This window comes from Eumetopias jubatus, unplaced genomic scaffold (genome assembly GCF_037043125.1).
Source record: "Eumetopias jubatus isolate StellerSeaLion01/CBP00866 unplaced genomic scaffold, mEumJub1_p1.0 scaffold_3, whole genome shotgun sequence".
NCBI classification, from domain to species: Eukaryota; Metazoa; Chordata; class Mammalia; order Carnivora; family Otariidae; genus Eumetopias; species Eumetopias jubatus.
Window position 1 is genome coordinate 12,373,869 of NW_028274809.1, and position 14,939 is coordinate 12,388,807.

The 14,939-nt window shown below is 44.0% G+C and overlaps 1 protein-coding gene across 1 annotated transcript in view; it reads left to right on the forward strand.

Moving 5' to 3' along the window:
- The window catches only part of COL4A4 (collagen type IV alpha 4 chain), a 102,573-nt gene that overhangs the window by 9,497 nt on the left and 78,137 nt on the right, over positions 1 to 14,939 (forward strand). Inside the window, exons 4-6 of the mRNA XM_028105283.2 lie at positions 11,832 to 11,966; positions 13,744 to 13,788; positions 14,447 to 14,563. Of these exons, the coding sequence (XP_027961084.2) occupies positions 11,832 to 11,966; positions 13,744 to 13,788; positions 14,447 to 14,563 (297 nt within the window). The remainder of the gene's footprint in view (positions 1 to 11,831; positions 11,967 to 13,743; positions 13,789 to 14,446; positions 14,564 to 14,939) is intronic.

Consider the following 14,939-nt stretch of genomic DNA (forward strand, 5'->3'; position numbering starts at 1 on the left):
TGCCCCGACCCTCTTGCTGAGATCGTAAGCATGCGCTCCTTCAAGGTGCTCGTATGGACACATGTACAATGTTGATGTTGGCTCCTGGCCCACAGTGGACACTCTAGAATCGAAGCTGCTTACTTGTGTTTCACCCCTTAAGAACTGGGGGTCAATTTCTTGTACTACTTCGAGAGGATCATAGTAGATGGCACATAAAAGGCACTTAGTCATGAATCAATACATTAAAACCAGACACCAGCCTGGGCAGGATTGGGAGCCTAGCTGGGTGGCCATGCTGGCCTGGGGCATGCCTGCAGGGACACCTACCATATCTGAAGGGGGGAGCAGAGTTAGCAGGGAGCCCCTCACTTTGGTTCCCCCCCCCCACACACATCGTTTAAACCTGTTATTAAATGCATAAGCTCAAGTAGATTCAAATTCCCCTGTGGTGGGACGCCTAGGTGGCTCAGTCGGTTAAGCCCTTTGCCTTTGGCTCAGGTCATGATCCCAGGGTCCTGGGATCGAGTCCCGCATCAAGCTACTTGCTCGGTGGGGAGCCTGCTTCTCCCTCTGCCTTTGCCCCTCCCCCTGCTTGTGCTCTCTCTCAAAATAAATAAATAAACTCTTTAAAAAATATTCCCTTGTGGCTTCAGGTAGGGCCAGAAATAAGTACTTAGAGCAGTGGCAGCAATCAGGACCCTTTAGCTCCAGGTAGAGGGTGGGAGATTGGAATGCCTGTGGCTTCTTTCCGGTTCAGAGTCTCAGCTGGGAAGTAAGGGTTTGTACTACTATGGGGCTGGTCCCATCCCTCCAGGCCCTAACAGCTTCAGGTTCTGCGATGTGGGCCTGGCCTTTTACATATAACACCTATATAATTGGCTTCCAAAATATTTTGCGACTATACCCTAACATCTCCCCTAACCTCATGGTAGTCCCTCTTTAAGGATATGAATGAGGTGGCATTGGGCAAGATTTTAAAATTTTCTTTACTAATTTCAGTGAGGAATCTTCATGTTTTTGATGGCTGCCTCTATGCAGGGAAAATTTTGTGTCTTTACAGATTAGGATGGGACCTTTTATAAGTTCCACTTTAGTAACTAGCAGGATACTAAAGACAATTTCTACAGCTTTTTCCAGAATAAAAAATATATATCCATATTGTTTTTCATTCAAGGGAGTCTAGCAGCTGTTGAACTGTTAACTGTTGTATTAAGAACTTTATAATTTGGTGGTTTTTATACAAGGGGTCAAATAACTTAAAACTCAATACCTGTGTTAGTTTTTGTGGTTTGAAATCTAAAATCACACATTAGCAAATCAGTGTTTCCTGTGGGAACTTTAAATCACTAAAAAATGTACAAGTATTTTCCCCCACAATCTCATTCATTTGTCCCTCACACTCCTAAGAGCCTGCATTCCATGATAAAAATGGAATTTGCTTGGGGAATTTTAATTATTAACATTTTTCACCGTTAAATTATTTGCACACAAAGTTCTAGAACTATATCTCTTTATCCCTCACACAGCTGTATTCTAGTACACTTGATAACTGTAGCCTGATAAATGATACAGAGCAATTATTTTTAGGTCCCAAAGCTCACATAAGTCACTTATGTTATATTTTGGTGTAAGCCGATTCCATTGACAACTGACAAATGTGATCTGTCACCCACCCCTTAGATTTTTCGTTCTGCTTTCTTCTCTTCCTTCCACATCTTTCTCCTCCAAGAATGCACTCCCGAGCTCATTGTGTCTCTGTTGGAGAATTCTCTGAGAAATGATGCCATGCCTGAGGAAGTCTCAGGGGCTTTCAGGGGACAGCAGGTAACCTGAGTGAGGGGCCCCGGGAAGGGACATTGGCCTTGGGGACTGGGGAGCTGGACAGTGCATTTGTCACGTAAAGGCATCAGGACCCAGAATTGGAGAAAACATAGTGCCTACCAAACAAATTTCCCAGTACAATTTAGCTCACCAGCTGTTTACAACTTTGGCTTTGCTTGTTAAAGTGTTCCCCTGTCAGGAATAGTAACCTTGATTTCTGAAGAATGAAAAATTTGCAGACGTGAAAAGAATGGATCTTCAGTCATAGGTGCTGGAGGGAGTATTTCTGAATAGGGCGTGGGAAGCCCAGTGGGGAGAGGGAGGGTACATGCCTATCGTTTTATACTATTTGGTCTATTAATTATACTATTTGGTCTATTAATAATCATAGTGGTAGAAGTCGCAGTGGCAGGTCATGTCCATATACAAGAATGACTCCAACCAACTAACATGGCTTTCAGTATGCTGACAGAGCTCTCTCTAAATCTAGCATTGGTGCTGGGGAAGGCAGGAGAGAAAACCAGCTTATATTTGCCTACAATGTTGTAGAACACGTTGTTTTTCCAAACAGGCCAGGGGTGCAGAATCTCACTGGGGAATCCTAGTGGCAGTGTGGGCCTGAAGGTAGGTTTTGGCATATTTGCCCTGATCAGTCACCTCATTAAATTGCCAGTGATTTGCAGCAGAGCCTTTGGCCTCCTCATGTGGAGTTCAATTCCATAGCAACGAAGACTGCTGAGCTCTGCGACCCAGTGTGAACTGAGGCCAGGCGGCCACAGAGCTCAGCAAATGTGGGACCAGGCTGCACTTGAGAGGATCAAGGTCATTACCAAAGGGGAGACAGCCTTGTTGTTGGTGAGAAATAAGGGCTAGCAATACAGGTGCTTCCCAAAGCCGGCCATATTCCCCACAGGAAAAGGGGAAGCAGTATTTGTAGCTCTAGAAAACCTCTCCAGTGCAAGGGTAACATCTGACTACATTAATTAAAATGCCGATTACAAAGAAGGTAAAAGTAGATTTCTTCTTTCAAATACCATTTTCAGTAAGTTGCCAAGAAATCCACAGGGAAACAGCCATGTCTCAAAGGTGCTAATTTTTTCACTCCTCTGTCATAGGAGCTTATCTGCAATTCATTCAGCAGATGGCCATTCATTCGTCCCATTCATTCATAGTCATTGAGCATTTGCCCTGTGCCTGCCATCACGAGGCTTTGATGATAAAGAAAAGGTCTTGTGGCCTGGAGCTCAGAGACCAGCAGAAGGGACAGAGATTCACCTTTTGGCCATTATTTCTGGGTGCCTGAGGAGTGCCAGGCACTGTTAGGAGCTTGGGGGTGCATCAGGGTAAGAACTGACAGAGATCCTTGCTCTCTCCCTGGGGATAACTTGATGCCCTAATTCAGTTTTATATGTGAGCCTTTGGGGCAGGGGGGGTGCGGGGCAGGGCGGAGACTGCAATGGAGTCAGAGGCCACCTAGTGATGGCCTGGAAGCATGACCTGTCAGTTCCTAGGGCGGCCATAACAAATTACCACATGGTTGGTTGCTTAAAACCACAGAAGTTTATCTTCTCGCAAGTTCTAGAACCAGAATTGCACAAGCAAGGTGTTGTCATTACCGTACTCCCTCCATAGGCAAGAGGGGAGGCCCCATTCACTGCCTCCTCCAGCTTCTGTGGCTACCAGCACTTCCTTGGCTTATGCTCATGTCACTCCAATCTCTGCCTGCCTTCACACCGCCTTCTCCTCTGTGTATCTGTGACAAATCTTCCTCTGTGTCCTTCTTATAAGGGCACATGTAATGGCATTGAGGACCCATCGGATAATCCAAGATCAACCCCTCCTCTCAAGGTCCTTAACTTTAGCACCTCTTTTGCCATCCAAGGCGATATCCACAAATCCTGGGGTTAGGATGTGGACGTGTCTTTTTGTGGCCACCATTCAACCCGTTGTGCGAGGCTCTGGGCTGAGAGAACAGCCTCTGTTCAGGTCCTGAAGTGAGAAGGAGATGGGCTGGCATGTTTGAGCAACCAGAAAGTAGCCAGAAAGGTTTGGTTGTAGTAGGTGAGGGAGCAAGGACATGAGGTGCAGTGGGAAAAGCAGGTACAGGTCCTCCTGTCTGTAATGGGAAGGCTCTGAGGGATTCTGAGAAGGGTGGAAGCATGTTGGACATAGGTTATAAAAAGATCATTCAGGCTGCTGTTTGGAGAAAATAGTGAGTGTGCGTGGGGGGCGGTGTTAGGAGACAGCTGTCAGAGGGCTACTGCAGTCCCCAGGTGATAGGTGAGGTTGCTTAGCAAGGGAAGTGCGCGAAGAGGTAGGGGAAGCAGATGGGTGGCAGGGATATTTGGGAGGCAGGATTGATAGGAACGAGGGGGACGGTGGAGGTAGGTGGGAGAGGTGTGAACAGCTGTACAGGCAGTGATGTGTGACTGCAGAGCACATTGAGGGGGATGATCGTGGGTCTACAAGTCCTGTTTTGGATTTGTAGAGCTGGAGGTCAACTGAATATGGCCTGGGCTCCACAGAGAAGTCTGGGCTAGGGAGGGACGTGGAAGGGTTGGTTGTTCAGCATTAAATGCCATTAACTCCATGGCAAAGGTCAAGTTTGCCCAAGAGAAAGTGAGAAGAGGCCAGGGCAGCCCTGTGGAGCTCCAAGGGGCTTCCCCCAGGAGGAGGAAGGGGATGGGCACAGAAGACACAGGAAAAACATACGGAGAGAGAGGGCAAGGGGCGGGGACACCGGGGGAACAGAGTGGGGGGTCTGTTGGTTCCACCTCCTCAGGGAGGCTACCAAGAGCTCTCCACACTGCCTCATTCGGTTCCCACAGCACCTGTATGATGTTGGGCTGCTCTTACACCATTTTTTAAAAATGGGGAAACCACTCTTCAATAACCAGGTTCAAGAGGTGACTTTATTTATGGCTCAGCGGCAAAGCCCTCTCTTCTGGTTCTCAGAGCAGTGTTCTTTCCACTGCACCACTCAGCCTCTTAAGAACACAGCTGGAAATCCTGAGTCAGGGCTACTCCAGGCTAAATGGACCAGTTTATCCTCTTATTAAGGAGAGGTGATCTTAAGGTACAAGAAAATACTCCGCCACTGCAGTCCAGTCTCCTTTGACTGTCTACTCCATGAATAACACCTTTTTATTATTTATTTTTAAAATAAATATATCCATGATATCCAGCAGTTTTTCCCCTTATAGGGGAAGACCCTGGAGGCACTTATTTAAAGGATCTGCGCTATGCGTGGAGTCCTGTTGGAGACTTTGAGTGATGTTACAGTGTCACCTAGTGGACGAATCTTTGAATTACAGTCAAGCATGAAAAAGGCAGGAGGGGGTGCGCTGAATTGTTCATTTTAATTATAAAGTCTCAATCCATTCAGTAGTCCATGAGTTCATGTTTAGAATGTGTATCGTGCAAGGCAGTGGCCACGGTTCTGGAGTGGTAATAAAATGTACACGGATCCCTGACCCCGAAAAGTTTATCAGAAGACATCACCCCAAGCAGATATTAATTAAAGTACAATGCATGAAATAATAATGAAAAATAGGTCATGAGTCTATTTAGGTGTTATTTTAGGGTGGACAGAAGAGTTTGTACAAGAGTGAGATTGATCAGGTAAAAAGAGAAACAGCAACTGAAGTCTGAGGACCTGAGTTTGAATCTCTGCTTCCCTAGGTGATAGTCCAGTGGCCTCTGGTCACTTGCTTCATCTCTCTGAGCCTCAGTTTCCTTATCTGGGTGACAGAAAAGTAGATACAGGGTGGCTTTCTGCTTTATGGATGTAAGGATTCCATGAGACGAAGGCACAGTGCTGTGTCTGTGCCTAGAACAAGTACCATTCCTACCACCACCACCATGATGGTTTTGGTTGGAGGAAGGTCGAATCCGAGCTACAGATGGAGAAAGGCTGCCATCGCTTCAGGCAAAACGGAAGGCACACGTGTGATTGGAGCAGAAGGTGGAGGTGAGAAAATGGCAGGGAGTAGGTTTGGCTGGGGTGGAGAAGGGCAGACTGACCCATTATAGGGGGTGATGAAAGCGGTGACAGGGGCAAGAGAAGACTGAGGAGGAGTTGACAGTTGTCTGTAGAAGTGGGTAGAAGCCCAGGGTGAAGGAAGGGAGGGCGGCTGGTGCTTGGTTTGTTCATTCATTAACGAATGAAGGCGGGAACACACGTACATTTATACTTCTTCACACTGACTCAGCTTCTGGTTGGGAAGGAGCTGAGGGCTGTCACAGACAAAGTGTGAATGGATATATATTTGCAGTTGTCTCTCCATAGTTATTTCTCCCAAGCTTCATACTGCTAAAATGACAAAGGGTGTCTTAGATTTTTGTCATTCCCCAAAGGGTTTGGTCCCTGGGGGCAAGCACATCAGTGGCAGCCCAAAGGCTGAGTTGAAGATTTTGGTTTTTAAAAAAATGTACGTATTTTCTCATCTGTTGGTCTGTTCTACCAAGTTGTGAAATAAAAATGATTTGATCTTAGCCCTGCTCAAGAGCCGTGCCTGATATGGATGATTCACAAGTGACAGAATCCTGAAGGAATGCCCTGGCCCCAGAGGGCTGGGTGACTCTCTCTCCTCTCTGATCACCTTGATCCTCTATTTGTACAGCTGGCCCGGGAGCCTACTGCTTCTGCAGCCTCAGGAGGGAGGCAAGTAGGGCAGGTCCAATGACATGGTGTCAGCGTGGGCTTCGAGGAGGACATCACAGGGCTTTGCACAGGTTCCTCAGCTGCCAAGATGACTGTCATTTCTGGATTCAGTGAATCTTTTCTGATTTCGTTGTCTCTCACTGAAAGTCATAAGCCACAGAGGCAATTCTGTGCACGCAGTAGCAAAAAAAGAAAAAAAAAAAGAGAAAACAAAAGAAAAGAAAAAAAGAAAGGAAAGGAAAGGGAAGGGAAAGAAAGATCAGGGAAACTACATCTGAAAGTCAGTCATTCCTTCCACTAGTGTGCGTTTCTTTTTTCCTTTTTGCTAGTCTGAATCCAGTGTAGAGCAATCCACTGTATATCATGTTATTGTTCATAGGTGGACAGTGCATAGTTAGGAGCAAAATATTTCTTTAAAATTCTTTTTTAAGGATGCAAAATTCTTTTGATTATTTAATGATTCTCTAGTTACAGAAACATCTCCTATGGGCTTGTTATTTATGTCTGTTCATCCTGAAGTTAGTTCCATTATAGCCTTATAAATGAGTAAGCTCAAATATTTACTTGTATGTTACAGTGTTTTTTTTTTTAAGACTTTATTTATTTATTTATTTGAGAGAGAAAGAGAGAGAGAGAGAGAAACAGCACGAGAGGGGAGAGGGTCAGAGGGAGAAGCAGGCTCCCTGCTGAGCCAGGAGCCTGATGTGGGACTCGATCCCAGGACTCCGGGATCATGACCTGAACCGAAGGCAGTCGCTTAACCAGCTGAGCCACCCAGGCGCCCCAGTGGTTTTTTTTTTTTTTTTAAGATTTTATTTATTTGACAGAGAGAGACACAGCAAGAGAGGGAACACAAGCAGGGGGAGTGGGAGAGGGAGAAGCAGGCTTCCCGCAGAGCAGGAAGCCTGATGCGGGGCTCAATCCCAGGACCCTGGGATCATGACCTGAGCCGAAGGCAGATGCTTAACAACTGAGCCACCCAGGTGCCCCTGTGTTACAGTTTTTTTTAAAACTGACCTACTTTTAAATATGAGATAGTTTAAGGAGATTGGCATTATTCTCTACATTGCTGTGGATAAATTATTTACTCAAACCGGATGAACTAGCAATGACTATTTCAAAGACTGGTGTTTGGAAAAATTTCGTGAGCAGCTTTCTGACAGATTTAATATTGTGATACAAGGTTTAGTGTATTTCTTTAAAAAATTTATCCTATAATGAATTACCTGTTAATATGCAAAAAACCCCAGCACTAACTATAAAACAAACCACAGGTTTCCCCAGCGGTTGTAATTAAGTTGGCATTTAATATTTTATGCTAGTTTTTCCACCTGCAAAGTAGGGGTTATATTTACCATTTAATATGGTTGAAACGAAGGTATGACAGTACCTGTGTTCTCTCTCAACGAGAAGTTACTAATATCATTGCGATCAGAGCCATTGCTCATGATGTGGGGCTGTGCTCTGCTCACCTCAGTGTGGAATCATGGACTGTTTCACTGTTCGTTATTATTTTCTTAAGTATTTATTGTCCTTCCTACCATCATAGTCTTGGGCATATAGCCTGTGCCCTGCAGGAGCTCATGGTTAGCAGTTGTGCGGTTGGGGGATAAAGAGGTGGTCACTGTAATAGGTGAGGGCGTTATTATAGAAGCATCTTGGAGAGCCATCTAGTTCTGAAGGGTGTGTGAGGGGAGGGCAGGAGGCTGGGGAGTCTTTCCAGGCGAGCACTAAGAGACGACCTTAGCAGTGGGAGGGACAATTCTGGGACAGGGCGCCAAGGCTGTGAAAGAACAGAGCTTATTCAGAGAAGGCAAGGAAGTCGGTGTAACAGATCAGGGCGAGGGCGGAGGAAGGGCATGGGGTCCAGAGCTGAATAATGCAAATAACCATTCCTTGTTTTATTTTATTTTAAAAGCATTTTAGATGGCACCTTCTCAAATCAGGACCCATTTCTATCATTTCTATACTGAGTGGTGTTTTATCATTCTTACCACCATTTGGACATTTCCACTCCTTTTTTTTTTTTTTTTTTCTCTCCCCAAAGTTCCATTAGCTCACTGGATCTGGCCTTGTATGTCCAGAATGAAGCACATTAAAGAGATTTATAGGCAGTTAATTGGCTGTCTCTTTCTCACTTACCCTTTTATGTTTAAACGTACATTTTGTTGTTTCTAAATGTTACATTATTGTAAAGTACAGCATTCACGAAAGATAATTTAGGAGGTTTTTTTGGTAAATTACCTGTAAGACGAAAAGATAATTCCCAAACTTAATGAAAAAGCAGTTAATTTCCTGAGGCTTAGATTCAGGAAATCTTACTAAGAGCAATTAACATAGGTTTAAAAAAGTAGTTGAAGTCATTATTTATTCTTTTAGATTGTTGTTTACAATTTGTGCAATATTTAAATTGATATGCCCTCAAAATGCCCCCAAATGATTTGTGCCTGTATAATTACATTTCATATTTTATTGTCGGTTTTGTAATACATATTTATACATTTAAGCTTCCTTGAAAATTCTAAGCTTTTAGTATTTTTATGGATACTCAATAAATAGTAGCTGTTATGATGATGATGAAAAAGCATGAAGAGAAGGGCAAATTCAAATGAAGTACGATTTTGATTTGTGAAGTTTAGGCAGGTGTTAAAGGTTGTTGATAATGTTGGTTGAGTCGGTGACTTCATGGTGAAAGGGAAATGTTAGTCTTTATTATAAAGATTGCATTTGCTGTTGGTAAATGCTAACATTGCCCTGGCTTGTATTTTCCCTCCTGGGGCATGACAAAACGCTATTTCTTGTATATCCTTCAAGAAATACTCCTTTATAAACATGCATTTAGAGAAGATGTCTGTCCATTTGTTTCTCTACAGGTGGGATATGACATGCAGCTTGCTTTTCCCCCCTTTGAACAATGAACTAAATAGATATTATAATAATTATAATATTATAAATAATAACAATAGTTAGCATTGTTGTGCCAGGCACTATGCCATAAACATACGCCATGCATTATTCTTTTTACGTCCACCAGCCACTGACAGAGAAAGAAGCTGAGGAACAGAGAGGGTAAGAAACATGCCCAAGGTCACACAGCTAGTGGGCCTGGGCTTCAAACGCAGGGGCCTGACTGCAGAGCCCGGATGTTCAGTCACTGTCTTCCTCACGAGCATCATGAGGGTGATCTGGGTCAGCTCAGAAAGCCTTGCTCGCTCTCTTTGATGTTCAGGCCTTCCACATTTCCATCAGGTCTGTTACGTCTGTGCTCTGCTCTGTGCCCTGGGGGTCTCCAGCTGCCAGTCTTCGCGTCTCTCTGCGGGCGCTGTCAAAGCCCCAGTTGCCCGCTTAGCAGCAGGCACTCCACACGCACCACCGTGGTCCTCCAGCGAGGAGCTAAACACCGCAGCACCCTCGCTCTTGGGTGGGATCACTCTGAGGTTGTGTATTCTACTCTGATTCCCCGAGTGCCTGATCTGGGGTGTGTTCCAGTGACCCACCGGTAATGTTACTGCAGTCGGATTCTTGGGCCGGATTAAGAGGAACGGGGCTGGACCCCAAAATCAAAGGCCCAGGCAAGGCTCTCTTTTGGCTGCCACTTGAGCTGAAGGGAGACTCAGCACCAACAGAGGGTGGTTAGGCGGACCTCTCCAAGGAAGGAGCAACAAGGAGGCCTCGCTTGTCTGGAGAAAGTGCCAGTTCACTATGCTAATGAGGGAAAGGGGGAAAAAGTGGCTCTATCTGATTGGTTAGCAAGGGCCTAGTTCTGATTGGTTGGCAGAGCCTCGTCCTGATTGGTTGGCAGGGCCTCGTCCTGATTGGTTGATATTGGCAGGCAATTCAGGCCGCTTATTGGTGCTTTTGGAGCAGAGGCTTCAGGTTGGTGGAGCCTCTGTTTTCAGTCAAGGTTGTGTATGGGGCTGGGTCCTGGTTCTGCTCTGTAAGAGAAGCGGTTTAACAATAACAGCCAACAGAAAGCGCCCCAGGTGCATAAGGTTTTTTATTTGGGGCTTGTTCCCATGGTCTCTGTCTCAGTGACTGGCTTGATTCTGCCCCCTGATTGCGTGCCTTCCCTTTTCTGTGTCACGTCCGCTTCCTTACCCTATCTCCTCTGAATCTCAAACAAATGGTTTGCATTGACTCCTTGTCCTATGCTTTGCTTCTGGGGCACCCGGGCTAAGACAGGCTGTGTGGTGTTCCATTGTATGAAGGTACCAGAAAGAAGAATATCAAGATGACTCCAGGATTCTGGCTGGATTAAATGGGTAGTTCAGGAAGGTTGCGGTGGATTAAATTTCGGAGGAAAATCAAGAATTCCATTTTGGATCTTTTTTTTAAGTTGGAGGTACCATTATATCCAAGAAGATGTCAAGGAGGCAGCTGGATATGCTCAGTCTTCTGGCAGTTAGAGAGGTCTGTGCTGAGATATATAAGTGGTGCTATTTGAACCCATGATATTTAAAATTTCAGTCCTAGAGGGAACCATGAGTGTACAGATTTTGGAGAGAGAGAAGGGAGCCTGGAACAGAGAAGGGAGCAAATCATGGGGGGGGGGGCAGTGAGCGTGTTCCTCTGAGGCCAGTCTTCCCTACTCCAGAATAGAGAGAGCTGTGAGACTCAAAGCTGCTTCTAGTGGGCAATAACTCAATGTCCATGTGGTGCATCAGCCCATCTAAATGCAATGGGGGACAGGCAACAAGGGAGCAGAGAGTTTCTCATGTTTGTACTGGAAATGTACCCACTGTGGGTTCAGGGGGAGAACTGAGCTCATGAAACTTCTTCACCTAAAGTAAGAGGTGACCCTTTCATTCATGGAAAGTCAGATTGCACAATTATAAATTGACATGGAGAGTCTACTTCCAAATTAAGAAATAGATATTAGGTAAAAAGCAGCTAAAAAAAGAAACGTTTTCCACTAAAAGGACAGAAAAATCATTAGCCATATGAAATTTTAAAAAAGATCTGGTGTATTTCTCCACTCTTGATTTGTGTCACTAACATAATCGCAATGACACTTTGATTTTTTTTCTTGCTTTGTTTTGCAAGTTCCTTGCCTTGCTAAACGGCTCAAGATTTATAAATGTCATCAACAGAATGAAAGTAGTAGGAGAACTATAACCAAGTTGTGTGTACGTGTGTGTGTGTGTGTGTGTGTATACACATGGAATAATTCAAACTTATTGTATGCTTTAAATTCAGATTGAAAAGGGCAAGGTTGATGTTTCTTATTTTTGTAATTAATAGGTCATTTGTGCTTTTATTATTAGAATTTGCTCAAACTCTAATTTTCCAGTCTTCTGTCAGCCAAGTGAGCATGTTTGTGTTACAAGACAGTACTTAAGAATCAGCCAGCCCTCTGCCTTTTTAGGGTCAACCAGGACCACCGGGGCCACAGGGTCCTATTGGACCCCTGGGACTGCCAGGACCCATTGGCATTCCAGGAGAGAAAGGGATGAGAGGTGACAGTGGTCCTCCTGGGGCAGCAGGTGACAAAGGTGATAAGGTAAGACTCTTCTTAAGTGAGAAATTCTTACTAACGACTCACCAGTGCTACCATGCCTGATTTTTTTTTCCAGCATAAAGTTTGTATTTCTTTTTTTATTTTATTTTATTATGTTATGTTAATCACCATACATTACATCATTAGTTTTTGATGTAGTGTTCCATGATTCATTGTTTGCATATAACATCCAGTGCTCCACACAGAATGTGCCCTCCTTAATACCCATCACCGGGCTAACCCATCCCCCCCACCCCCTCCCCTCTAGAACCCTCAGTTTGTTTCTCAGAGTCCATCGTCTCTCATGGTTCGTCTCCCCCTCCGATTTGACCCCTTCATTTTTCCCTTCCTGTTATCTTCTTCTTCTTCTTCTTCTTTTTTTTTTTTAACATATAATGTATTATTTGTTTCAGAGGTACAGGTCTGTGATTCATTAGTCTTAAGCGTTCACCATAGCACATACCCTCCCCAATGTCTATCACCCAACCACCCCATCCCTCCCACCCCCCACCACTCCAGCAACCCTGGGTTTGTTTCATGAGATTAAGAATTCCTCATATCCTGGGTGGCTGAGTCGTTAAGCGTCTGCCTTTGGCTCAGGTCATGATCCCAGGGTCCTGGGATCGAGCCCTGCATCGGGCTCCCTGCTCCGCGGGAAGCCTGCTTCTCCCTCTCCCACTCCCCCTGCTTGTGTTCCTGCTCTCACTGTGTCTCTCTCTGTCAAATAAATAAATAAATAAAATCTTAAAAAAAAAGAATTCCTCATATCAGTGAGATCATATGATACATGTCTTTCTCTGATTGACTTATTTCATTTAGCATAATACCCTCTAGTTCCATCCACGTCATTACAAATGCATGCCAGATTTCTTTTTATAACCACAAGTAGTCCGTACTAGCACCTTATAATAAATTAAATCTAACCTTCTCTTCCATAGTCAGCCCTCATTCCCTAACTCTTTTCCAGAGGAGCATGTCTTTCTAGATTTTTCTATGCACTTAAATACATGAGTGTACCCAATGAAGGGTTGTATTCTTTCATGGCTTTCCTAAAAACCTAAGTGATATATTTATCATGCTAAGCCTTTCTTTTTTTAGTCAACCATATGGCTTAGAGATCATTCCATATCAATGTACGTAGATTAAACTTATTCTCTCAAAAATACTGCACAATATGCCACAGTACGGATAAAACTATAGTTTATTCCCTGTTGATATCCTGTCCCAACTTTGTGCTGTGCCAGGTGCAGAAGCCATCCTGTAAATTACCTGTGTTTACATTTAAGAGTTTATTTCTCTTGGAGAGACAGATTCTGAGAAGTTGAATTTCTGGCATATAGGTTATCGAATGTTTTCTTTGAATGGATGCTGCCAAGTTGGCTTCCTAAGTAGAAAAAGAAAAGTACAAAAGGTTTTTTCAAATATTAGCATTTAAGTTAATTAATGTAAAAAGGGGCACCCGGGTGGCTCAGTCAGTTAAGCGTCCGACTCTTGGTTCCAGCTCAGGTCACAATCTCAGGGTTCTGAGATCGAGTCCCGTGTTGTGCTCTGCGCTCAGGGAGGAGTTGGCTTGGGATTCTCTCTCTCCTTCTGCCCGCCTCCTTTCTCTAAAATAAATAAATAAATCTTTAAAAAAAAGTTATAATTAATGTAAAAAATAAATGACAACTGCTAAGAGTTTTTTAAAAAATGAGTTATTAATTATTTATGTTTTCAAGTAAATTAGTCTGTTAATCTAATACTTTAGTAACTTTTATATCTTTGTTTTCCGGGATGTTAGGGTCCAACTGGTGTTCCTGGATTTCCAGGTTTGGATGGCATACCTGTAAGTATCCTTAAATTTTTTCCGTTTTTTTTTAAAAGGAAAAGCACTCATCAAAGCCCTTTAAAATCATATTTTATCTCTCACTATATATATTTATTTGGCAAACTCCTCTTTATTTTCTCCTGGTAATACATGGAAGGGTGCTTGCATTTTAATGTTGTGTAATAACTTTGAGACCAAAACACTACTTGAAAAGCAAGGTTTTCAAACAGATTAGAGAAAAACATTCCAAAATATAAGCTACATGTACTTGCCATGTTCTAGAAATAAGTGTGTACTCATAGTGTAAGTTTTTATTTGCTGGTTAGTTTTAACAGAGGAAGGGGGCTTAATCTCTCATTTCTAATATGAAAACCAAATGAAAGCAGGGAAAGGTGTTTCAAGGGCTTTATAATCCATTAGAGTCTTTCTAAGGATTTAGGAAGGTGCTCTCCCAAATCTCTCAGAATATTCCAAACTAAATTAATTTCAGTTGGGCTATATTAAAATTTATCTGTATTTTTAATGCGCTACATAGTACTTGTGGGTGGGAGGGAAGTTTCACAAATTCAGTAACACGTGAGTCAAAGTTGCCATAATCTGGGTACCCATATTGCAGAAACTTTGTTTTACAGTATTCTTCCAAAAACACCTCACTCATCAGCTTGTTTCTTAACAGGGGCACCCAGGGCCTCCTGGATCCAGAGGCAAGCCTGGCATGCATGGCTATAATGGTTCACGAGGTGATCCAGGGTTTCCAGGAGAGAGAGGAGTTCCTGGCCCAGGAGGCCCCCCAGTAAGACCCCCCACAGCTCATCCTAAAGGGAATCTTAAGTGAAGGGCTCTACAAGGGGCACGAGCTTGATGTGTTCAAGAAACAGTGTTCATGCAAGTGTGCTGGGAGCATGGTGAACGAATGGGGGTGGCTGGAGGGTGAAGACAGAGAGGTGTGCAAGACCCAGAGCTCTTGGGCCTTGCACACTGTGGGAGGAGGCTGGAGTTTCTCTACATGCCATGGGAAGGCACTGGGGGGGGGGGCTACAAGGAAGGAAGCAGTAGGATCTGATTGATGTTCTATTAAGATGCTCTAGGCTGTTGTGTGGAGAATGGATAGTAAGGGAAGGATCAGGGAGGTCAGTAAGCAAAACTTCCATTGTTTATCGTTCAGGGTT